Source organism: Plectropomus leopardus, chromosome 12 (genome assembly GCF_008729295.1).
Source record: "Plectropomus leopardus isolate mb chromosome 12, YSFRI_Pleo_2.0, whole genome shotgun sequence".
Lineage (NCBI taxonomy): Eukaryota > Metazoa > Chordata > Actinopteri > Perciformes > Serranidae > Plectropomus > Plectropomus leopardus.
The window spans coordinates 30,515,658-30,540,633 of NC_056474.1; the positions used below are offsets into that span (position 1 = coordinate 30,515,658).

A 24,976-nucleotide genomic window follows, 5' to 3' on the forward strand; every position below is an offset into this window, starting at 1 on the left:
CACATAGAGTACATGAATCACACATGAAAACACTTAAAAAAAAGATAGGTCTCCAGATGTGACTTAAAGGTCTCTATAGAGGTCGCTGACTGTTCGCACAGTCCCCTCGTGTTTTTGATTAATTCATAAACTTTACCTTACATACACATATACACAAACATTAGGGTTGTTGACATTAATCGTTTCTAAGATGCATCGTGATGCAGACAAGGACGATTCTGCATAGATGTGGTGACTTAATTGATTATAGCCACATAACCTTGTTTGTTGATTTTTCTGGCTGCGGCTGGATTATAAAATATTTCTTGATGAAAAAGATGACATGTGCATCAATATAGAAAATTGAGGATGCAATACATCGTGATGCATCGTGAACCCGAATGGAATCGAATAGAACTGAGTCATTGACGGGGCGCCTGGTGGCTCAGTGGATGGAGCTGGTGCCCCATGTATGTCCTCGCCGCAGCGGTTGTAGGTTCTGGTTTACGGCCCTTTGCTGCATGTCATCCCCTGTCTCTCCCCCTTCACACTGTCTCTCTGTCCTTTCCAATAATAAAAATGCCCAAAAAGTAAACTTAAAAGGACTGAGTCATTGACATAATAATTGTAACCAAATCAAATCGTGAGACCAGTGAAGATGCACAGTCCTAACAAACATATGCATAGACTACATATATAACTTAATATGCACACATACATGTATAGAGTTTATGAATGATTATCCAAATTCTGTATATTACATGTTTATCATACAGTGTCAGTAAACTAAAGCTTAACTGATTGCAGCCCTCTTATACTTATGGAAAATACATTTTTTGTGCCTTTTCTGACTTGAGTAATATTTCTGCTTTGTGCTTGAGTTCCACATTTAAATCATTCCACAGTTTCACCCCACAGAGTGAAATATACTCAGAAATACTTCATAAATGTAACACAATGCTACTTTAAATTATACTTTCCTGTGAAATTATAACCACCCTCCCTGTCAAATGTTTTTTGTGTCCTACTTAGTAGTAAATTTTTCTTTGCTTTATAGATTATTTATGCAATGTTCAATTCTACCATAAACTTGAACACATTTGACTTTAAACACAGAGTGTTAAGTGTTTTGTTGAGTATAGCTGTAATGCTGTTCCTCATTTTCAAAAATATGAGTAAGAAATCAGAATATACTGTACAGTTTCAGAATTGCAGTCATTCTCATTGGGTCTCTGTATTTCTGGTTGGAATGTTGTGCAGTGTATGCAAATGACATCAGCTGGCAGGAAGTAAACAAGCTGTTGCCTAGCAATGCAGACTTTATTTGTGATGATGAGCTGAACTTTGTGTCTGTTTTTTGTCTTTGTCGTTCAGGGAAGTGTGAGGACAGCTTAGCCACTCCCCTTCCCTACAGCTCCTTCACCAGTTCATCAGTGTATGGCCGAGCTTATGGAGCTGGTTATGCCAAACTCAACCGCAAACAAGGTATGCCTTTGTGATTGGAGCTTTCACATGGAAACGTCTCCAGATAATAATAGAACAAAGCTTGCAAGCCATACAGTTACTCTGTTTAGATGACTGTACTTGCTGAACTCCCTCCAGTGACATCGTCCATCATAAAGAAACTCTACGTACACAACTCTGCCTCATCATATTAAAACTAAAACATTATAATTTTGTTTCAAATGTTGAAATCCATTTTTCAGCTCTTTATCTTTTCCCTTCCTCCAATCTTTCACCATGTCCGCTCTACAACACCCACAAACTAGGTGCTGGAGGCTGGTCGCCCTTGGATACAGATCGTTACCAGTGGTTACAGGTGGACCTGGGTTCTAGGAAGCAGGTGGTTGCCATAGTGACCCAGGGCCGCTACAGTAGCTCTGATTGGACCAGCAAGTATCGGCTGCTTTACAGTGACACGCAGAAAAACTGGAGGCCGTATCTACAGGATGGAAATATTTGGGTGAGGAAGAATCTTGTGTCTGGTTTTGTGATGTCACCTCATCTTTTGCAAATGTTCACTTAAACCCTTTGAACGAACTTGATGCCTTTTGTGTCAACACCCCCCAAAGTTGTCACTCATGTATAGCCAGAGTCAGTGCAGCTTAGGCTCTTCAGAAACACTGATGGACTCTCAGATGTCCATAAATAACTTTGTTTTACTTCCGACATATCTTCAGATTTTGCCCACTATAGTTATTACAGTGTAAACAGGAAAAGCAGAAATGCTAAATTTCAGTACTTTGGAGTGCATCTGTGAGTGCAAAGCCTGGAAACTAGCTGCTCAGTGCACCTCCAAACAACGAGCCCAAACTAGCAGGTTTGATTTCAGCTTCAGCTCATTGCTGCATGCCATCCCCCCTCCCCCTTTCATGCTGAAGCCATCCTATCAAATAAAAGCAAAAATCTCAAAAACTAATCTTAAGAAAAAAAAAAGCAAAGTGCAGAGGAGCGGAATTTCTGTACAGTTTCCTGCATCAACTCTGCAGCTGGTTCAAAACTTATATTTTTTTATTACAGAGAAAGAAAAGGTATGATCAAAGGTATCGTGGGTCAGAAAAACAAACAACAAAAACATTCATTCTGAATATTCCATCTCAGATGCTTGAAATGTTTGAGTTTACCACAATGTACCATCTCTGGTCTCTCTGGTCTCTCTTTCTTCATCTGTTCTTACATTTGCTGTAGCTAGTGATGAAGAGTAGGTCGTACCCAGCATGCCATTGGGTTGTGTAACGCTTAATGGGGTCATCTTTTAATACACTACATTGTTTAGATAAGGCACTGTGTAAATAATAAATATGTCTCATAGATCTGGAGAATTGATCGGATGAACAGCTGTCGAGAAAATTGAAGGACAAACATAAAAACAAACAGAAACTCCTTTTATTTTAGTTAGATCATGCTTACGATGACTGTGACGCTCCTCCGGCCAGAATGCTGCAGCTTGTTTGTTTCTGTGTGTTTCAGACGTTTGAGGGGAACGTGAACAGTGAAGGAGCTGTTCGCCATGACCTGCAGCATGCCATCCTGGCTCGCTACATCCGCTTCATCCCAGTGGAGTGGAGCAGGGAGGGACGCATCGGAGTGCGACTGGAGCTCTACGGCTGCTCCTACTGTGAGAACAAGAGAGGGAAACCTGATTCTGAGCCTCTGTGGTCACAACCACTGATTGACTGATAAATCACAATGCACATTTGCTTCGTGACAGTTATTCAGAGTAGCACTTCACAATTGGAAAAACAGAAAAAATCATGAGATTAATTAATTTGAAAAAGATGATTAGTCACAGTCAGATGAGGATGTGAGATTAAAGACTCAAGCAACAGGCTGGAGTTAAGACTCATTAACATTTTGTATCATCACCATCAAGTGTCAAGACACAACTTTCAAATTCAAACTTTTACATTGAATAAATAGTGAATGTAGTATGCTGTTAAGCAGGAAGTGGGTTCACAAATAAAAATGATGAAGGTGCAGTCATTAGCACCCTTAAAGGTACAACAAGGCCCAGAGAAAAGTCAGATGGCTATCAATCAAACAGGTCTATCTAATCAGGTCAAATCAAATCATTAGAAAAGAAAAATATTGTGATATTGGATTTTCTCCTCATTGCCCAGCACAGGGTCACATTGAGCATCATACAATATGAACTGTTAATGTTAGGGATTCAGCTGTGTTTAGGTAAATTAAAAGAAAACAGACTTTTACACACCAAATCTCCACTTCCTATGAGTACCTGAGTCAGCAGAGGGATATAGTGTCCTTGGCTTTTCGTCTCAGAGCTCCTCCCAGTGTGAGATCATTTCCATGATTCACCAGTTTTTGGAAGAGCTCCGCTCACAGCTCGGCGAGATGACAGAACCAGTGCTGATACACTCAAATGGCTCACTCTTAATATAAAAGGACAACTTCACTTGTGTCAACTTGGTATCAGGTGTATTCATCTTAACCATCTTTATTGCTTTAACAGTTTTTTGCTGCTTACACTTCCTCATGAAGATGCTCTGATCAGCTCCTCTTTATTATCCCTAAATGATAAATTGGTAGGAAAAATGTGGATGTTGAGGGCTTAAAGGCTTTATCCATGCATATTTGTCCTCATTTTTATTATAGTGTATTTAGCATAAGTTTGTTTGTGATTTGTTTTGTGTAGTTCATTTTAGTATTTGTTTTTGGGAAACCCTTGAAAATGAAATGATAGATCTCAAGGGCCTCATATTAATTTATTTGTGGTGGTCATCACAATAAAAGCATTACACCCACACATAGATTTTCTGTTTTTAGAGCAGGACTGTTCATCAGGAAATATACAGAGAGTTTTGTTATTCATTGTGCCACACTCTCGCAGTGCAGAGCGTACTCAGCGTACTCAGCAGAACTTCAGGTGAAACTTGAAGTGAAACTTAACTTTTCATTCTCCTGCGTCTCAAAGTTAAGTTTCACTTTCATTGCACCTGAAGTTCTGCTGCTCCGCCTGTGCCCAGAGTACGCTCTGCACTGCGAGAGTGTGGCACAATGAATAAGCTGCTTGTAACTTCACAGGGTCAAGTACACAGGCACAGGCACTGGACCCAGAATCTGTTCTTTATTTTTTTGTCCTCCAGGGGCAGATGTGATCAGTTTCGATGGCCATGGCGTCATCTCCTATCGCTTCAGGAGTAAGAAGATAAAGATTGTGAAGGACGTCATATCTCTGAAGTTCAGGACCACAGCTGGAGATGGGGTCCTGCTCCACGGGGAGGGACAGCAGGGAGACTACATCTCCCTGGAGCTCCGCAGGGCCCGACTGCAGCTAAGCATCAACTTAGGTAGACGTCCATACAGTCAGGGTTCTCCACAGACAGTTTCTCCTCCTCTGTTGACAGCACTATAACCTTTCCGTCCTTTTCATGTGTGTGTGCTCTGCTGTTGTCTCCAGGCAGTAACCAGTACGGCTCCATTCAGGGTCACACCTCAGTGAACAGTGGGAGCTTACTGGATGACGACCACTGGCACTCAGTTGTCATAGAGCGATACCGGAGGAACGTCAACTTCACTCTGGACCATCACACTCAGCAGTTCAGGACCAATGGAGAGTTTGACCACCTGGACCTGGACTATGAGGTAAGCACTCCCTTCAGGTCACATTGTCAGGCATTTCCACCATTTAGGCTCACTTTCCTGCAACACTCACGATGCCCCACTGGTATCTTCCTACGGGCTGTCATTCCTGTGTGACAGACATTGCAAGAAATCAGTAGATTTGATTTTTTCTAAGCTAGGGATATATGTCCAGAGAACTATATTTATAATTACTGTAACTATATATGTTAAATTATTTTACAGAATTATTATATTTTAAGCAATTTTCCAGGTCATGTCATTTTTTTGTATTTTTGAGGTAGTTGTAGTAGTTTTTTGCTTTCTTTTACTTTTTTTAAAAAAAGTTTTGTTTGTTTTGATTAATTTTCAGAAAATCTTCTTGTATATTTTACTAAGTTCTTGCTAATTTTGGGTAATTGCTTCTTAAGTTGCTCATTGTTTTCTTCTCATATTTCATACAGAAATCATACTAAATTGCCCAGGTTTCAGAGGATTAAATATAGATATACTTAGATATAATATACTTCACTCGACTCCAAATAGAAAAAAAAGAATCTTTACTTGGGATTCATAAGAAAAACAGCTGATTATGGTGGAGTGTTTTATGCAGCATGGAGAGGACGTGGAGAGACAAGGACACGCATACATCAGCTCTAAACATCTACGGTCCAGCAGGATCAGTGTCAGTGAATCCATGTTGCTCTGCTGTGTGTCCTCAGATCAGTTTCGGAGGGCTGCCTGTATCTGCAAAGCCGAGCTTTGGAGGCAGAGACAACTTTGTGGGCTGCATGGAGGGAATCACTTACAATGGAGACAACATCACCAACCTGGTCCGCAGGAAGAAAGTGGACACGTCCAGCTTTGTAAGACAACTCTCACTGGCTCTCAGTGTGTGTGTTTGTGTTTAGGAGACATAGCTTATGTCATTTTCATTTGAGTTAAAAACTACTTTAAAACACTTAAATTCAAAAAGCTATACCTCTAAATTGAGTTTTTGAGCCTGTAACTTAACCTGTAACAACAACAAAAAAAATTACATTTCAGAAATAATTATTTTATTTATTTATTTATTTAAGGACTGTCAATCTATTAACAAAAGTCACACTCGGATCAAATGACTCTGTTCGATTATTGCTTCTGAAAATGTTTTAGCTCAGAAATGACAAATCTGTTTTCTCTCTCTCTCTTCTGCTGTAGCGTAATCTGACATTTTCGTGTGCCGAGTCCAACTCCTTCTCCGTTTTCTTCAACTCCACGTCCTTCCTGCGCCTGCCAGGTCAGAGTGACAGCGACACTCTGTCAGTCAGTCTGTCCTTCAGGACGTGGAACCCCAACGGCCTGCTGATGTTCACAGTGTTGGCTGACGGCTGGGTGGAGGTGGGACTGACGGAGGGCAAGGTCACCGTCTATATTAATGTGACACAGAGCAAGAACACCCGCATCGATATCTCATCAGGTGAGCTCAGCTCATGAATCTTCAGAATGGAAGTTCAGGAGCTCATCAATTAATTTAATCACTTTTTGATTCATTTTTATTTTGCTGCTTAGTTCAGTTCTATTTTATGTTTAAGTTTATGGACTGAAGTGTGTTTTTGGCTGCAGGTTCAGGTCTGAATGATGGCCTGTGGCACAGCGTCCATCTGAATGCTCTGGAGAATTATGCTATGCTGACAGTGGACGGAGACGAGGCGTCCACAGTCAGAACAGCCATTCCTGTCCAGATCCAGACTGGGGGAACCTACTACTTTGGAGGTGATTGCCCAAAAACATAACAAACCATCCAAAGGAACATGTATATTTCAGGTGGCAGTTACATGTTTTTTTTCAGGCACTGAAACATGAAATTCAGCCAGTTTTAAGTCAAAGTATTTTAAGTGTGTCATCACACTAGGCAGGTTTCCATAACATATTTGCACAACAGTTAAGCAATATTTTCAAATGATGATTAAACAAAATTGTTTGAGTGATGTTCAGTGACTTCTCCTCTGGTGATAACATTCCAAGAAGCATAGTGATGGATGTTCAAAACATTAGCATCTGCATTTCTATTGCAGCCACTGCACTAGCCGTCATTAATTCCAATCCAAGGTCACGTAGACGTGTTATGTGAGCGATAATGGAAAGGGGAGCCCCTGATACATGGAAGCGGCCTCATATGAGGGATTTCTGGGAGGTGATAGTCCACAATTTCACAGAGGAATTGTGGATTCAAAACTTCCAGATGATCCGCTCAACTTTTGAACTGATGGCTCAATTTTTCTGAGGGAGGGAGGCTTAGACTCATGACCTCAGTATTTCTAAAATCCCAGCTACAGCCATGAGGACTACAGGGATTGTTCAGAGTCAACAACAGCACAGAGGTTAATCAGTACTTCTTCAGTGTTCCCTATAATGACCTTTGACCTCCTCCACTTGCCTCCAGGCAACTTCCTGCACCCCAACACCCGAACACTTCAGCGCTCCTTCCAGGGCTGCATGCAGATGATCCACATAGACGACCATCCAGCTGACCTCAGAGCTGTGGAGCAGGGCCTTATTGGAACCTTTGAAAATGTCAGCCTGGATATGTGTGCCATTATAGACAGGTATACAACTCAGTCACAATCACAGCATTAAGATTGTCATGACAGAAGAGAAAGCACAGGCTCAGTAAGTACTGTGGGTTAGACATAGGTCTCTGCTGTGTTCTGCCAGTGTTCATATTTGTGTCCGTCCCCTGTCCCTCTGTGCGTCCTGTCAGGTGTGTCCCTAATCACTGTGAGCACGGCGGGCGCTGCTCTCAGACGTGGGACACATTCAGCTGCAACTGTAGTGGAACTGGATACACTGGAGCTACCTGCCATACCTGTAAGCACACACACACACACACACACACACACACACACACACACACACATACATACACTTCCCTCTACTTCTCTCTCTGTATGGACCCTCTTTGACATTTGGAGCCTTTCCATCAGCAAGTTGGTAGGCCTCATATCAGCACACATTATTTTGGCGTTTCCATTGTGAAAACGTGGATGGTACCTTTAGTGCCTTTGAAATCATCCCCATTTTCAGTCACCCCTCTGCTTGGGGTATCGGGCACACTGATCCGATACTAAAAGGTGGAGCTAGAAACCCTGCAGTCCGTTCACCCTCCCACATGTAAGAGTACTGTCTGCAGTAGAAATATTAAACAGATCCAGGGTCTAGCTACCTTTTCGTAGGTGGTACTTGTGGTTCCAAAGGTACTATACCATAATGTATTGTCTAGCCTCGTACCTTAACCCCAACCATCACAGCTAAATGACAACCGACCCGACGCTGTGGTCTTAGCTCGTGCTCACTGGTCAGACAAAGCAGGAGGAGAGCGCTTTACTGAGACAATTCTTCAGCCCTGTGTTAAATGACATTAACAGCCGATTGTTGATGATCAGCTGTTGCTGCAATCTCTGTCACCATCCCAAATAGATTCTAATTCTGTGGAAAACACTGAATGCTTATAATAATAAGCTCAGAATCCAAGACTGCATCACAATTACTTTTGCAATTTTCATTTACCTTAACCATGTCCTTGCAAAAAACATCTATAAACAATGTAACATGCAGCGCAACTTTGTAGAAAAGCTGCCATGAAATGAGGCGTTACAGCTTGCAAAATCCAAAAGGGACTGACTGACCTAAATCTTACTGAACCTGAACCTTAAAAACAAGACTGGCCTTTGTTAAGAAGTAAAGACTGGCCAAAATGTCCTCCTTTTCCATAACTGTCCCCACTCTGCTGGTTATAAACATGTTTCAGTCCTCACTATTTAGCAGTTACAAGACCACACACACACACACACACACACACATACACACACACCCACTCTGCTTTGTGTCTGCTGAGCTGTGTGTGTCCTCTGTAGCGATGTATCAGCAGTCCTGTGAGGAGTATAAACACCAGGGGAAGAGCTCAGGGAACTACTGGATTGACCCAGACGGCAGTGGACCTATCACCCCCTTCAGAGTCAGCTGTGACATGACAGGTGAGATGTCACTGTGAGAAGGGTGAAAAGTCAATCTGTTTAATTTTGTCATGGCAATCTGTATGAAGACCGTTGATGTTGATGTGAATTTTTCTGCTATTTCAGAGGAAAAAGTTTGGACCACGCTGAAGAACAACCTGTCTCCTCAGACATCGGTCACCAGTGCAGACCAGGAGGGGAAGGCAGTGCTGCAGATCATTTACAATGTGACTGATGAACAGGTACACAATGACTACACACTAAATTTGACCTGCAGGAGTTCACGTCCTGCAAGTTTTCTCATTTCAAAACAAAAAAAGCCATTGGCCGCCAAGTGAATCACACACTGTATTTTGAAAATCAAACCAAGGGCTATTTAAAATTGGTTCCAGGCCCACAATCTGCCCCTGGGTCGAACTTTGGACATGCATGCTCTACGGCTTGCACCCACATATATCAAGATAACTAGGCATTGTATAATAAAGAAAAGACTTATTAATATAACAAGAAAAGTTTCTTATCAAAACTGTTTTTTTGGTATGTATTAATAATAAAAAAAAACACAACATTATAACATGAAAAAGCTTTGATGTGAGATGAAAAGTATCACAATATAATGACAACAATTAACAAGAAACTGACTGTATTATGACATGGAAGTTGTACTGCTGTGATGCTAGTACATATAAAGGTTGATCAAAAGTCTTTTACGTTATGGATTGTAATTAACTGCAAATAATTGCCACTAAAAAAAATCATAAACTAAAATGAAGATTTTTCTGCATACAGTAAAAAAACACACAAAAAGAAGTTCCCTCTGTCTCCTTCCTGTGTGTGTTTCCAGATGTTGTCGGTCACCGGCAGTGCAGAGTACTGTGACCAGTTTGTTGCCTACGCCTGCAAGATGTCTCGTCTGCTCAACACTCCAGGTAACACCTCCCTCAGCATGTTGCCTGACTTAAGAACTGATCTACTGAAATTGAAAGTAAACTGACTTCATGCTGTTGCTTTGACTTCCAGATGGCGTCCCGTTCACCTGGTGGGTAGGAAGAGCCAATGAGAGGCATTCTTACTGGGGCGGCTCAGGGCCAGGGATACAGAAGTGTTCCTGCGGTATCGAACACAACTGTACGGACCCCAAACACTACTGCAACTGTGACGCTGACCAGCGCTCCTGGTGAGTGGACCTCTGCTCAGCAGCTTAGTTTAAACTCATTAAAGTTGCAGTTTGAATATTCACATTGAATTATAGTTATTTCCTTCATCAAAGCAGCCGTGACAGACAGCAGAACTGGAAACTTTGCCCCTAAAACGGAAATTTGTCTATCAATTACTCACCCAGTTACCATGAATTTGTGAAGAAAACTTGTTGCATTCCTCCACAGTGAACAAAAAAAATCCAAAAAAGGTAAACATTCTTCATGAATTGAAATAACCACATTGAATAACAACAAAACTATATCCAAACATCTGTTTACCATCTCCTGCAGTAATGTCCAGGTCTCATTCATCCAATTGTATACTCAGTAATTCCCAAACACGAGCATTTTCCCTAAAACATCACAACAATAGAAAACGCTTCTGCCTACGAGCAGCTTCCTGAGTGTACCTGAGCACACGCATGAGCTCTGCCAAAGCTAAAGTTAACGCACACAAAGTTGATTATTTTGCATAGTGTGAGGGCTTGTAAGCGGATCTTTTGACATAGTTTTGCTGGTTTTTTTTGCAGTCTTGCTCAGCCTCAGCCTTCTCGATGGGTTTATCAATTTTTGTTAGACATAGAACAATCATGTTTTATATCTTTAAGCGGTACACTGGGTTTTGTCAGAGAACTAAATGTGGATGTTTATGAAGAATAATATTATGTTTCGAAGTCTCAAATACCCCTAAAAAGGCCCCAATGTCCACATCACTTTTATCAAGTGAAGATATAAATTCTGTGATGAAGCAATTAGCACTTTCTGTAGGATAATTGGGATGGAAATAAAACTTTAATAGATGAAGGAAATTATTCTTTTCTTGATTTCCTTCCTTACAATAATTCTTGATATGCACACTTTAATAATGCAGTAGATATTTAAACGATAATTAGTCAGTTAACTGTCAAATATTAGGTTATATTATGAATATAGTTTATTTATAGAATCTGTGCAGTGATGGACAATAACGGTGTACATTTATTCAAATACTGTACTTAAGTACAGTTTTTGAGTATCCGTACTTAAGATGAGTATTAGTATTTTTGGAAACTTGTTACTTTGACTCTGCTACATTTGAAAGACAAATATTGTACTTGTGACTCCACTCCAATTATATAAAGGCTCTATTTACTCATAATATTTGCTTTGAAGTCAGCAGATGATTTTTTTTCTTTTCTAAAATACTAAAGTCAATATCAGTTGGCGGTGTTAGTAATGGCTACAGCAGCAGGTGGAAATGAAGATTTGAAGCTTTGAAGTTTTTGAGCTGAATAATAATTTGTTTTAAATGTTTACTCCGTTTACTGCGCACAAACTTCATTATAGCCTCAATAGCTTCTGTAAATGCACTGTGACAATATACAGCAGTGTGTAGAGATTTGTTTTGACAGTACTTTGAGTACTTAAGTATTTTTAAAAGCAAGTACTTCTGTACTGTAATTCAAGTAATAATTTGACTCAGCAACTTTCACGTGTTATTTGTAGCTCAGGTAAAAGAGTTGTGTACTTTGTCCACCACTGGCTCTGTGTGACTGGCTGCTCGTGCTGCTGTCCCAGAGGACTTCATTACAGAGCTGTGTCTGCTGGTGTTACTGTGTGCTCACATTTATCACTGTCACCAGTCAAGCCAGAACAGCCAGGCTGCAAGAAATGATTTTTTGACTTGGAAAATCAATCTAATAATGCTTCAGATATTAGTGTAATATGAACTTGACTTAACTGATGGGTATTTGTCTGTGTGTGTGTGTGTGTGTGTGTGTGTGTGTGTGTGTAGGAGGGAGGATTCAGGCCTGCTGGTGTATAAAGACCATTTGCCAGTCAGTCAGGTTGTGGTAGGTGATAGAAGCAGAGCTGGATCTGAGGCCAAAGTGACGATAGGACCACTCCGATGCCAAGGGGACCGTGAGTGGCTCGCACACGCACACACACACGCACACACACACTCAACACACAAACACCAATGTATTATCACATAACAGTTTGTATTATATCCTACAGGACCCCACAAATCACGTTATGTACTTAACATGAATATACGTACTTAACATAAAGTTACAGTGGTTTAGGCGCATGAATAAAGCCAGCGCAACCTCAACTCCCAGGGTTAGACCCAGCGCTGCCCCTCGCTGTTACAGCCCTTGCTGGGTTGTGGCAAAAATTTTCCGTATAAGCCAGGAGTGTTGCAGCAAGGAGCTACAAGTTCACATCTAATTTCCCGATTTTGATTTTCTCATTTTAAAATGAAAATCCGTCAGCCATCATGTACACCGACCATCAGTACATTTAGCTCTTATTTTGGTACTTCCACTAAGCAACAGCGTGACTTTGTATATTAGCTAAATATTTAGAACCGTGACATAAAGATTTAAGATTTAGATTAAAGATTTAACATTTAACATTTGGATGTAACATTTAACATCTAGTTTTAACATTTAAAATTTAGATATAACATTTAGATGTAATATTTTACATTTATATTTAACATTTAGATATAATATTTTACATTTAGATTTAATATTAAACTTTTTTTTTTTGACTGTAAGATTGTAATGACATATTGCTGCTGTTACTTTCAGAGTGCACAACTTCGGCAAGAAATTGTTTTTGACAATTAAAGCATGTAAACATGTTTTAGTAGAAACCTTAAATACCAGTGAATGAAGCTAAAAATGAATGGAATATATTTCCCCTAATCTTTTACAAGATGATATTTAAGATATTTACCTATTTCCGCCTGATGACAGCTGGGATTGGCTCCAGCCCCCCTGTGAACCTTGCGAGGACAAGCGGTTACGGACAATGAATGAATGAATGACCTATTTCATATAATAAGAGAAACATTAGTATTTTTATCTTTGTTATCTACAAAACATAAACTACGTTTAAGAAAAATGACAATAAAGTTACCTTGTACCTTGTACTATTGTTTTCTCAAGGGAGCTTCTGGAACGCAGCATCCTTCAACAGCCCTGCCTCCTACCTCCACTTCCCTTCCTTCAGAGGAGAAACCAGCACTGACATTTCCTTCTACTTCAAGACCTCGTCCACTCATGGCGTCTTTCTGGAGAACCTGGGAACTGCTGACTTCCTTCACATTGAACTGAGAGGTGTGTCTGTAGGCGGGTTTTTTCTATACAGATTTGCACAATATTTTCCAAATGTTGATAAAACACAATTGCTGTTTTCTAATCGCCTGAAATACCACCTCATGAGAGGGTAAATGGGAGTTTTTTTGAAAATTGACTCGTTTCCAATAGGCGTATTTTATATTCCCAATTTCAGAAACCTGCCCAGTGTTTGGACACTGAACACTATTTTAGAATCTTCCTGTGGTGAATTAAACACTATTGGATGAGATACAAGTATAGAATAATGAACCTAATCAATGAAAATAGATATTAATCTAAGAAGAAATAGTCCCTCTGATAAAAGAGAGTTTCCAGAAGTGATTTATAAGATACTTGTGATATGGCTCGCCTGAGATGCCCTAACAGGAGTTTTAAAACTAAGGGGCCTGGGCTGAAATACTTAGAGTAAATCTCTTCAGTTGCCCAAAATACATGTGTTTTTCATAGATTTTGGTTGTAGTAATTCAAAACAATAGAGAAATCAGAGATTGACTTTGTCTTTAGTGAAAACCTCAGTTTTAATTGTCTCCAATTTTTTGATCCCAGGAGGCTCGGTGGTCCTCTTCTCTTTTGATGTGGGCAGTGAGCGGGTGGAGCTCAGCGTCCGCTCACCCGTGCCCCTCAACGACGACCAGTGGCATCGTGTGGAGGCTGAGAAGAACATCAGGGAAGCTGTGCTGCAGCTTAACGGACAGTACAGAGAGGTCAGACCCATGCCTCCACAGGGACACACCAAACTAGAGTTCTACAGTGAGCTATATGTTGGTAAGACACACACACACATGCCGTATGTACTATACTGTTCTCCACAACTGTCACACATGAGGTACACCACTTGAGGGTTCATCCTGTCTTTGTTTTGGTCCTGTCTCTAGGATGTGTTAGCAGAGGTAAGAGTTGGGACCTGTTTTCCGGTCCAGTTTGGGAGCTTAAACCAGTTTGATTTTATGCAAACTGGCTAAATGTTAAAGTTTAGGCAAATTAAAGAGTAGCCTACATCAGCAACCTGTGCTGATGACCTATGTAGCTCTTTTCTAGTTGTTCGACCACTCTTAAAGTTTTAACACTACACGTCACATTCACCCATTCACGCAGACATTCATACACTGACGGCCGAGGCTACCATACAAAAGTAATGCACCCATTACATTAGGACATGCACATTGGGATACACCCTGGATAGGTCACCAGACTATCAAAATATGTGGGATATGTACGACTTTGGGTGCATTACTTTTCATAAAAAAATGTGCGAGAATAGCCTTGCGCCACTCCCCTTCCTCCTACGTCTTCTGAAATTTGTGACCCCTAGTGGTAAATTTTGGTATACTGGTCCAGTCCATGATTTAATGTCAAAGCGGTTTGGACATTTTTCGACTGGCCCAACCCAAGAAAAGATCTTTAAGTGCTTAATGTGCCATTAAGACTCTGAGTAGATGTTCCTGAACTACATCTGAGGGTCCCAATGCTGGTCCATGTGATGATTCACTTCAAAACATGAACTAACTGTGTATCAGTACTATTTTTGCATGTCTTTATAACTACAATTTCTCTGTAACATCCAGACTCATGATGACAAACATGACTGTGGTGTTAACTATGACGTTGGTGCTCTGTCAAACTAATGCTGTGCTTCCTGTCTTATTTCCCAGGGGCCTCCAGTGGTCAGAGGGGCTTCCTGGGCTGCATGCGGGCTCTGAGGATAAATGGTGTGACCTTTGACCTGGAGGAGAGGGCACAGGTAACTCCAGGGGTTAATCCAGGCTGCCAGGGCCACTGCAGCAGCTACGGGATGCACTGCAGGAACGGAGGGAAGTGTGTGGAGAAGTACAACGGATACTCGTGTGACTGCTCCCTCACTGCGTACGATGGACCCTTCTGCACAGACGGTACGGCCTCCAACACTCAGAGATGTTACAGCAGAATAGATTACATCGCTTAGGATTGATTTCCATTAGAAGCAGCAACAAACAGTGGTAAATACTTTGCAGGGGCTTTAATGCCCGTTCCTTCCTCTCTGTGTGTTAGATGTTGGTGGCTACTTTGAGACAGGAACCCTGGTACGTTATGACTTCCTGTCAGAGGCGGGATCTTTTGCGCCACAGGAGGTGAAGACCATGCCAAGTGTTGGTGTTCCTAGTGAGGCTAACCTGACTCACGAGGAGCTGGTGTTCAGCTTCAGCACCTCCAGTGCTCCCAGCATCCTGGTCTACATCAGCTCCAGAACTCAGGACTACCTCGCCGTGGTGCTCAGACACAATGGTGAGCTCAGCAACATTTTAAGTTAATTCATTTTCTTTAAAAATATATACATATATGTCAGCTGTTTCATTATTATTCCATGTTGAAAACATAGTATGTGTGTGTCTCTCTTTGTGTGTGTGCAGGCACTCTTCAGATCCGCTACAGTCTTGGGGGACTAACAGAACCTTTCACCATTGATGTTGACCATCGTAACATGGCCAACGGGCAGCCACATTCTGTCAACATAACGAGGAACCTGAGGGAGATACGACTTCAGGTCAGTGCTTCTTGTCGCTACATACCGTGTACTGCAAAGATGTAGAAAAAAGTGTCAGAATGTGTCAAAGTCATAATTCAACATTTGGGTTTCATTTGCTTCTTTTCTGAGAGAGAGATGTTTAGATACAGTCATCATAGATGAAGACTGGAAACAGGGGGAGACAGCTAGCCTGGCTCTGTCCAAAATTCCAAAATGCAACAACCATTACCTCTAAAGCCCCCCTAAATTACATGTTTCTGGCTGCAACCACACATGTACAGAAATATGATATCAAAGAATGATGGAGGTGGAGCTACATTATTATTATTCATTATTATTATTTCTCACCACGCTTTTCAAACGAAAGCAAATCAACACATTTCTCAATAAGTAGATGCATTTATTTTAAATACATTTTTGCATACTGTAATTTCTTTTGAGCAGGGGCCTTCGATACTTGTTTTCATGCAGTAGGACGAGGGTATAGATGAGGAGATCAATTTATTGTTTACCCAAATTTGCAAACTGTTTCTTAAACCACTCAAGGGAATTTTATTTTGTTTTATTTTTTAGTTGAAGTTAGGTTAAATTTGAAGCCCACATTGGAAGATGAACTGTTCTTGGTGCGATAACAACAGCGCACATTAAAGTTATTATACAGATTTATCACTGTTCCTGTTCTCCGTCCTTATTCTCTAGCTGGACCACTACCCAGTGTCCACATACACCCTACCTGAGGCCTCCGACACTCAGTTCAACCTGGTCAAAAGTATCTTCCTTGGAAAGGTCTTTGGTAAGTGTGAAAGTAGAGCACAGATTGTTTTAATGCATGAAAAGGTGTAACACTTTACTCAACACTGACAATGAAACATTTTGATGGAGCACACATTATCATCAATGCCCATATGTACCTCACTTTACTTGATACACAATATGATAACTTATTATACTGCATGGACTGTTATAGCACACTATGAGTCCTTACTACAGTTGACTGTTGATGTATAGGTGAGTTTAGGTATTTACAATGCATTATCAGCCCAATCAGTCAACCTCTAGTTAAACACTAGTTAAGAGCATCCATAAGACACTTGATACTTATGTCACATCTATAATGTATCATATCATATCCTATCATATTATAACCCACATAACGTATCCCATCGCATCCCATTCTATCATATTGTGTTTTATCTAATCCCATCACAACCCATAGTATTGCATCATATGCCACTGTATCGTATCATATCCCATCGTATCATATTGTATCCCATTGCATTGTAACTTGTTCCATCATACTGGATCAGATCGGATCGTATTGTTTCCCATCATATCCCATAGCATCAGATAGCATCCCATTATATTATATTGTATGGTATGGTATGGTATGGTATGGTATGGTATGGTATCGTATGGAATCGTATCACATCATATCGTATCCCAATGTGTTCTATCCTATGCTGCGTCAGAACAATAGAAGGTCAAACCCCGTAAAATCCTGATGAGACAGTGATTCTGAATAATACATACAAACTGTAACACTGGGCCCTGAGAGGAGTTTCGTTTGTGTTGCTTGCTTGTTTTGGTGATTGTCGTAAAGTGTCAGTGGAGATAAGACCCTTGTTTTGTTGTTCTTATAGAAACAGGACAGATTGACCCCATCCTGATTGAACGCTACAACACGCCGGGCTTTGTGGGCTGTCTTTCAAGAGTTCAGTGGAACAGCGTAGCGCCGTTAAAAGCTGCGCTGCGCTCGGGCCTGGCAGCACCCGTCAGCACCCATGGCATTCTGGTCCCATCCAACTGTGGAGCCTCACCCCTGACCATCTCTCCCATGGCCTCAGCCAGTGACCCCTGGCACATGGAAGCAGGTAGACACAGACAGACACGCCAGACAGTTTCAGGACACATGAGAACAGGCCAAAGTCATAATGCATGTCAGAATTCAGACAGATAACAAATGTTTGCTTTGTCCATAGCCGGAGCTGTTTTCCCCTTTAATGAGGACACGGCCAGCGGTGATGGAGTGGATCGCAACTCTGCTGTCATTGGAGGTAAATCTCATTTAATTTCCAACTGCCAAGTGTCAGAGCTGCAGCTGGGAACAGTCCGCAAAGGGCGCTGTCTTTGCCTTAGCTGTCTTCACAAAGGTACAAAGGACTGTTTATTAAGGTGGACGACGCGTCTCCACTTCCCGTACTGTACTGTACAGAACTGTGACATCATTTGAAACCAGAGTTGGCACAGCACAATTTCCATTGGTATCAAATTCCTGCCCAAACACCCGTCCAACCAATCACAAGCAATGCCATTGATCGTGAGCACACCAGTTGGCACACACAGCTGTCAATAAAAAACCACTAAGCCGCTACACGTTTTCCTGAGATAACAACAGAATTAATTTGAGATCTGGAGGTAACAGATTAAATGTGATGGGCTGAAGACTTGCGTCACATGTGACATGTCATGCCATGCTGACTGATGGATGCCCTGGACACTGATGTACATAAGTCCTTTGTTTTGTGCTGTAATCCTTTCTATTCTGAAATATTTTTTAAACGAATAAATGAGCGAAGGTTACATCACGAATGTTAACATTACAACAGCTGTCTGTCGAGCTAACTTGATGGCTCGGGACATCAGTCTGCTCCCCTCAATCAATTTGTCAAAACTGGAAACAGATAACCACCATGCCCATGCATGTGATGTATTCCCCTGCTTCTCTGACATGGTGTGGGAAAGTATTGTTTTGTTATCTTCAGATCTGAAATGAATGATGCCGCTATCCCGTTATCTTGGATAAACAGAGTAAAGAGTCTTTTTTATTCTTATTCCATTGCTATTTTTTTTACCTATTTCGTACTTAATTCTGTAAAAAGCTTTTGCACTGTGCACTGAAGGAATGGAGAAGCTCTCCAATCTCGTTATACACTGTATAATGACAATAAAGAGCATTCTGATTCTCTGATTCTGAATAAATGTATGAATGTTTGGCCACTGTTTTTGATGTGAACTTAGAGTTTTAAGTTTGGCCCATGTCCCATCCATAATATGGAAGAACCGGGGTTAATGATCTGTATTGCCATGTTTTGGCTTCACTTTTTGGGAGCCGTCATGCCGTCCATCTTTATTAGGGTCTATGGATTCGACACGTGGTGAGGTTACTAATTACATTATGATGACTGTGTCTCTTGTGAGTTCAGCTTTAATAACATCAGGCTGCACGTTACAGTCGATTTTCCCAAATGAAGCGCTCCTTTGTTTTGATTTCAGGCATCATCTCCATGGTGATCTTCGCCGTCCTCTGCATCATGGTGTTTGTGATCCGTCACATGTTCCGTCACAAAGGCTCCTACCACACCAACGAGGCCAAGGGAGCCGAGTCAGCAGACTGCGCCGACGCGGCCATCATCGTCAACGACCCGGCCTTCACCGAAACCATCGACGAGAGCAAGAAGGAGTGGTTCATCTGATCCCCCGCAGCAACACGGACATATGACATTAGGATGTATGTAGTTTTCTAAGCATAGGGAGTAGTAGTGAGGTCACCACCCGTGGAGCCTCTGAGATGTGCCGAGTGGTTTATTTGAAAACTTTATGGACAACGGACACCATGGCGTTCCAGTGTGGGATTAAAGCACAGGGCGCAGTGCTGCGTGGCAGAGCCCGTGTGGAGGTGTGGAGCGGTTTATTTTAACTTTATTTACAACGGACAGTGTGACAGGATGACAGCCTTCAGATGGTGGCGAGGACGGTGCCATGACGTTACAGGCCTTGGATGAGTGAGTGTGTTCATTAGCTTTTATTTGACTATTTATTTAAATTATTTTTAATTTCAGTCATATTTATGTATTCATATTTAAGTCATATATTTTTTCATAAAGGTTAAAACTTTGTTTACATTTATTTATTTTTATAGACTCATATCTTTATGCCTCTGTGCAATGTGCTGGTATTTCAGACAATGATGTTACTGTTAATGATCATTAATCCTAATAATCCTCCACGTCTGTAGCAATGCTCATACAGTCCATGCTGTTTATATTCTATCTTATGTTTTACCCTTTCAGACAGGGATTGACATCAGTTTTTTTGTGTTACATATGGATGCCTTTCACAAGCGTTTAAACCTTTGAAACCCAAGCAATTGGATTGATTTCTTTTAAAAACATGGCAATAAAGGCAGTGAGCTAGCTACATAGCAAAAAATGTCCTAAAAAAATGTCAAGTTATGAAAAGCTGGCAAGAAAATTACCTGAAAATTCGAGCAAAAATAAATAATTAAAAAAGTGAAAAAAGAGAGAGAAAAATATTTGAAAATAATTATTTAATTATATTCGCAGTTAACTAAGTGATTTTCTTGTTTTTTTTGTTTTTCAATTGTTTAGTTTTTTAAAATCTTTTTTTAATTATTATTTTTGTTTGCCAATTTTCAGGTAATTTTCTTTTTTTTTGTTTTTTTTTTACTAATTCCTAGCTAATTTTGGGTAATGTCTTGGGAAGTTGTTCTTTGCCTTTGTTTTTGGAAAAGATTAAGCCAATTTACTCAGGTTTCAAGGGGTAAATCATTTGGCTTATTTCAATTCATTTCAGTTCAGTTTAATTTTAGCCTTAAGACTGAAAACTTTGGTGTGCGTGTGTGTGTGTGTGTGTGTGTGTGTGTGTGTGTGTGTGTGTGTGTGTGTGTGTGTGTGGTGTTCATTTGTGTTGTGTGTGTGTGTGTGTGTGTGTGTGTGTGTGTGTGTGTGTGTGCACTGACTGGCTTGCTTGTCTGTAGAGGAGATGTAGCCATGACTTTGTCCGCATCATTTGGACTCAGAACAGAAAGGAAACGTCACACGTATTTATTTTTGCATCTACATATCTGACAAGTGTCTCTTAATGACTTTGAGCGTTGATTGTTGAAACTTTTAATGATTGCATTATTTTTCTTTAACTGTTTCTGCCAAATAAGTTCAGGGGGGAGTTCAGCTTTTGAAGAATGAACTGAGTGCTGTCAGTCCACAGCAACTTTGCTCACTTTTTTCTTGTGTTTATCTGAATCCTGAGGCAGAGGTTGACTTTTGTTAGCAATGGCAGGACATAATGCAGAAACGCTCGCCTAAAAGACAAACTGAGGTTTCATGACAGAAATGTTATGTAAGGAACATTGCAACATTCTGGAAATGTTCCTGTGTGCCATCTGACTTTTATCTGACAAAATTAAAGGGATAGTTCTGATTTTTTGAAGTGGGGTTGTATGGGGTACCTCTCCATAGTTAGTGTATCACATATAGTGAATATCAGTGTGCACAGGTTTGGAGAAGCAGGCTGCAGTCTAACATTGAAGCGAAGCAGTGTACTGCTGTGGATGGAGTCAGCAACAAACATATTTCAGCCACCTAAAAAAAGTTCTACCTAAAAAAGTCAATATCAGTTTCAGTGTTTGCTATATGGGGAGTATATCCACTGCTTTATTAGTGATTTCCACCTGGAAAATGAAGCTGTTATGGCGCCCTCTTCAAAGCCAAACTCCATTGATAAAAACAGTTATTTAACATTTCTGAACACTGGAGCTGCTGGCCTACCACTGTCTCAAACAGTTATTTTGTTTGTGTTATTGTGGGACTTCAGTGTTTAAACGGCTTGGTTCAGATTCACCAAAGTCACACAATAACACAAACTAAATAACCAATGGTAGATCTGCAGCTCCATGTTCAGAGACGTTAAATCCCTGTTTCTCACAATGAAGTTTGGTGGCTATAGCATGGCCAGAGCATAGTTAGGGAAGAGATGCTTTAACAGCTTCTCAGTCAGGACAGGCTGTCTGACAGAAAGCTAAAACAGTGTAAATCCTCTCAATATAACATATACTTTGCGTGCCAACTATACTTAGCATAAACTGATATTGATGTGACCAGCGGTGGATGAGAAATGTAGCGCCAAAGAAAAAAAAGACTGAAAATATTTTAAGTATAGCATCCTCTTAGACTGGTACTGATTTTTTTAGGGAGGCCTTTTTTAAAGTAGATTACGTTTTTGTATCAACCCTTGTACAGTGTGCGTACAATACACTGACTATAAAAGAGTATCTTATACAGACCCACTTCAAAAATCTACAAACCATCCCTTTAATTTCCAGAAGATATAGACTTTTGAACAAAAATTCACCCGTGTTGATGATTTTGGCCAGCTTCTTCCTGAAGGCAGACAAACTGCTGTCTAACTCCTCAAATGGACTCAGAGGACTCTCAGTTCTTCTACAATCTGTCCTCATAAGCCTGAGCTGTGTCTTTGATTTAACGAAGTAGGACGGCGTTTCTGGAGAAGAATGTTTGTTCCCTCACATGAAGATCTACGGCTTACATCCTGACATTTGATTGTATTGCATTTGTATTCCTTTGACTGCACTGCAGTGTAAGTGCATGCTGTTTTGACACTGAATGACACACACCTTTCTGTTCGGTAAGCCACTGTAGCATCACATTGCTTTTTTCTTCATGTTTCGTGTATAAAACTTTGCTTAACTGTTCTTCTCTTTATAGCTGATTTCTCATTCTTTGTGCTTTTCTCATTGTCTTGAAAAATTTGATGCTTCCTCTTGGAAAGACCAGTAAAATATGAGTACAAATCTTACACTGACTTATATCAGTTTTTTCGCCAGCTGGATCTGGGTGATTTGACATCTTGAGGAGAACTACAAAAGACACTGTATATATTGTATAATAATAATAATAATAAAAATAATAATAATAAAAGAAATTGATAGAGACTTGACATTGGATAACACCAACATACATAGTACCCAGAAATCATCATACATGTAACAAAAATACCAAAGAAAATACAAATTTATTCATTTAAATGAATCATTTTTACAGCTTATATATATTTAATGTAGAATTTTCTTCTAACTTTTTGTCATAGATTGCTATTGACTTTTTTTAAAAATTTAAATAAGTAAAATTATATATATATATATTTTAAAACCATGATAGATATGGGTTTGCCTTTTCAAAGAAAATTTATAGAAAATGGCAATTGTTTTACTTTAGTATATATATATATATTATACACACACACACACACACACATAACATAAAATAATATATATATATTATACAGGCAATGGAATGTGCCTGTGCCATAACAGAGTACTGCAGAAAAAACTGACACCTTTTTTAAATAGAAATGTTGGAAACAGTTATTTGTATCAAATGGAAGGAACTAAAACTCTGTAAAGCATCGTCCTGCCAATATTATTCACTTCAAACATTTATTTATCACATGGAATTATACAAAGTAACTCTCCAGTGAAATGTGGTGCCATCAGCTCTGTTAACCCCACAATCAGCAACTTGGTAAGAAATGTTCCACAAATTGCAAGAAATTAGTATATATATATATCAATTGTAAACATTTTTTTCTTACTAATTTTCAGGTAATTTGTTGAACAATTTTTTGTTATTCCAGGATGTCAAAAGATAGGGACAATAACTGTCCTTGAATCTCTCTCACTGTGATTTAGGACCTCCATTCCAGAGCCACGACCAAAGATATTGCCACGTTTCTCTCACACTGATCATCTTTTGTCTGGGACAGCCCAAAATCACACTCTCTATACCAGGCTTAAGGAGCAGTTTGCACATCTTGCATTATGCTATAAAAATACAGAGAGTTCAAGTGAGCCTATAAGTCTTGAACTCAATGCAAAACCTGCAGCAGAATTTGCAAGCCCAGATAGAGGCCCACTTCTCAAAACCCAGAGGGTCCCCTCAGCATAAATGTGGACTTGCTGTGACATTTAAAGATACACAGACTTGTAAAACTGCAGACACTCCATCAGAGGGCAGCACTGTCTCATTTCAATCTGGCTGTGAGGTACAAGCTACTCTACCTCCTTTTCTTCGAAGTACATTCCACCTCTGATCATTTTACAATACAAGTGTTTGAACAGTGTGTCATCCATTATGAAGCAAATGTTGTCCCTCTAAATATTGTGTCTATGATAAGTGCAGCCGCAAGTATTTACTCCCTTTGGTGTGTATCCTGTTTTGTTGCAATGCAAACTAATTTATTATTTATTAATTGATTTTTATAATGAACCTACACAAAATAGTCTGAAAAGTGGTGCATGCATGTGTATTCACACAATGATGCCTCTAATTAAGCCCAGCTGATACCGATTACCTTCAGAAGTCAGCTAATTAGTTAAATTAAGTGCACCCCTGTGCAGTCTAAGTGTCTCTTTGATTTGATAATTTTGGTTGTGTTCATGCATATGGCTTACATTTTGGCAAGATTGTGTATTTTTGTTTAGTCTCGGAATTTCCAGCTCAGTTCCTACAAAAAGTCAAATATACACTGTGGAAACTAAATTGTTAAATTCAGACTGTTTGCAAAAAATGTTCCACTGAAACCCATTCAAACTGACATTTTTGATCCCACAGCCATCAAAGTATAAAAACATGAATTGTATTATTTTCTGGTGTTTTTCTGGGCATTTGCCTTGCAATTTGTCATTTTTACTATTTTCCACCCGATGACATCATTTTTTTAAATCATATTTGGCATATGGAGAAAATACATGATATTTCCACTAGGGGCACTGTCACAATGAATGTTGCTGCAATTTATTGACATATTCCAGGGTGTCATCATTGAATAAATAAATAAGTAAATAAATTAAAGAAATAATAATAATTTTTATATGGTATATTGAAAATAATTTATTGGTGGTTTAAAAAAAATCTAAAATCATAAAGGCATCATAACAAAAACCTGGTTACATTTCTGAAATGTTATTACACAATAATACATAATTTTAACTGCAGAGCATTTTAGGGCACTGGTTCCAAACGTGGAGGTCCTGACCCCCCACTATGGTTCCACAGAGATTCACAGGAGGATCTTAGGCCGTCTTGATTGAACCCTTTGATCACTTTTCTAGTCCTGCATTCCGACACCCTCACAAGCATTTAAACCTGTCCCAAATATAATTCTGCTGAGTTCAGTGGATTAAGCAAATTATAACCCAGGTGATTAACTGAAGTTTTACGATAAATTAATGGTCTCAAGGACAGGTAAAGATAAGGACAAGGTACTACACGT

At 40.0% G+C, this 24,976-nt stretch overlaps 1 protein-coding gene across 2 annotated transcripts in view; it reads left to right on the plus strand.

Moving 5' to 3' along the window:
* Positions 1-19,653, plus strand: part of cntnap2b (contactin associated protein 2b) — a 32,249-nt gene extending 12,596 nt beyond the window's left edge. For both annotated transcript variants that reach the window (XM_042498247.1, XM_042498248.1), the window contains 24 exons: positions 1,354-1,464; positions 1,749-1,942; positions 2,950-3,097; positions 4,587-4,790; positions 4,901-5,085; positions 5,784-5,927; positions 6,262-6,520; positions 6,667-6,816; positions 7,487-7,649; positions 7,805-7,911; positions 8,958-9,077; positions 9,183-9,298; positions 9,901-9,985; positions 10,077-10,233; positions 12,030-12,157; positions 13,192-13,362; positions 13,930-14,148; positions 15,036-15,272; positions 15,412-15,645; positions 15,771-15,904; positions 16,586-16,679; positions 17,527-17,757; positions 17,866-17,940; positions 19,160-19,653. In XM_042498247.1, the coding sequence (XP_042354181.1) occupies positions 1,354-1,464; positions 1,749-1,942; positions 2,950-3,097; positions 4,587-4,790; positions 4,901-5,085; positions 5,784-5,927; positions 6,262-6,520; positions 6,667-6,816; positions 7,487-7,649; positions 7,805-7,911; positions 8,958-9,077; positions 9,183-9,298; positions 9,901-9,985; positions 10,077-10,233; positions 12,030-12,157; positions 13,192-13,362; positions 13,930-14,148; positions 15,036-15,272; positions 15,412-15,645; positions 15,771-15,904; positions 16,586-16,679; positions 17,527-17,757; positions 17,866-17,940; positions 19,160-19,359 (3,866 nt within the window). In that variant the 3' untranslated portion in view covers positions 19,360-19,653. The remainder of the gene's footprint in view (positions 1-1,353; positions 1,465-1,748; positions 1,943-2,949; positions 3,098-4,586; positions 4,791-4,900; positions 5,086-5,783; positions 5,928-6,261; positions 6,521-6,666; positions 6,817-7,486; positions 7,650-7,804; positions 7,912-8,957; positions 9,078-9,182; positions 9,299-9,900; positions 9,986-10,076; positions 10,234-12,029; positions 12,158-13,191; positions 13,363-13,929; positions 14,149-15,035; positions 15,273-15,411; positions 15,646-15,770; positions 15,905-16,585; positions 16,680-17,526; positions 17,758-17,865; positions 17,941-19,159) is intronic.
* Positions 19,654-24,976: the final 5,323 nt, after the last annotated feature.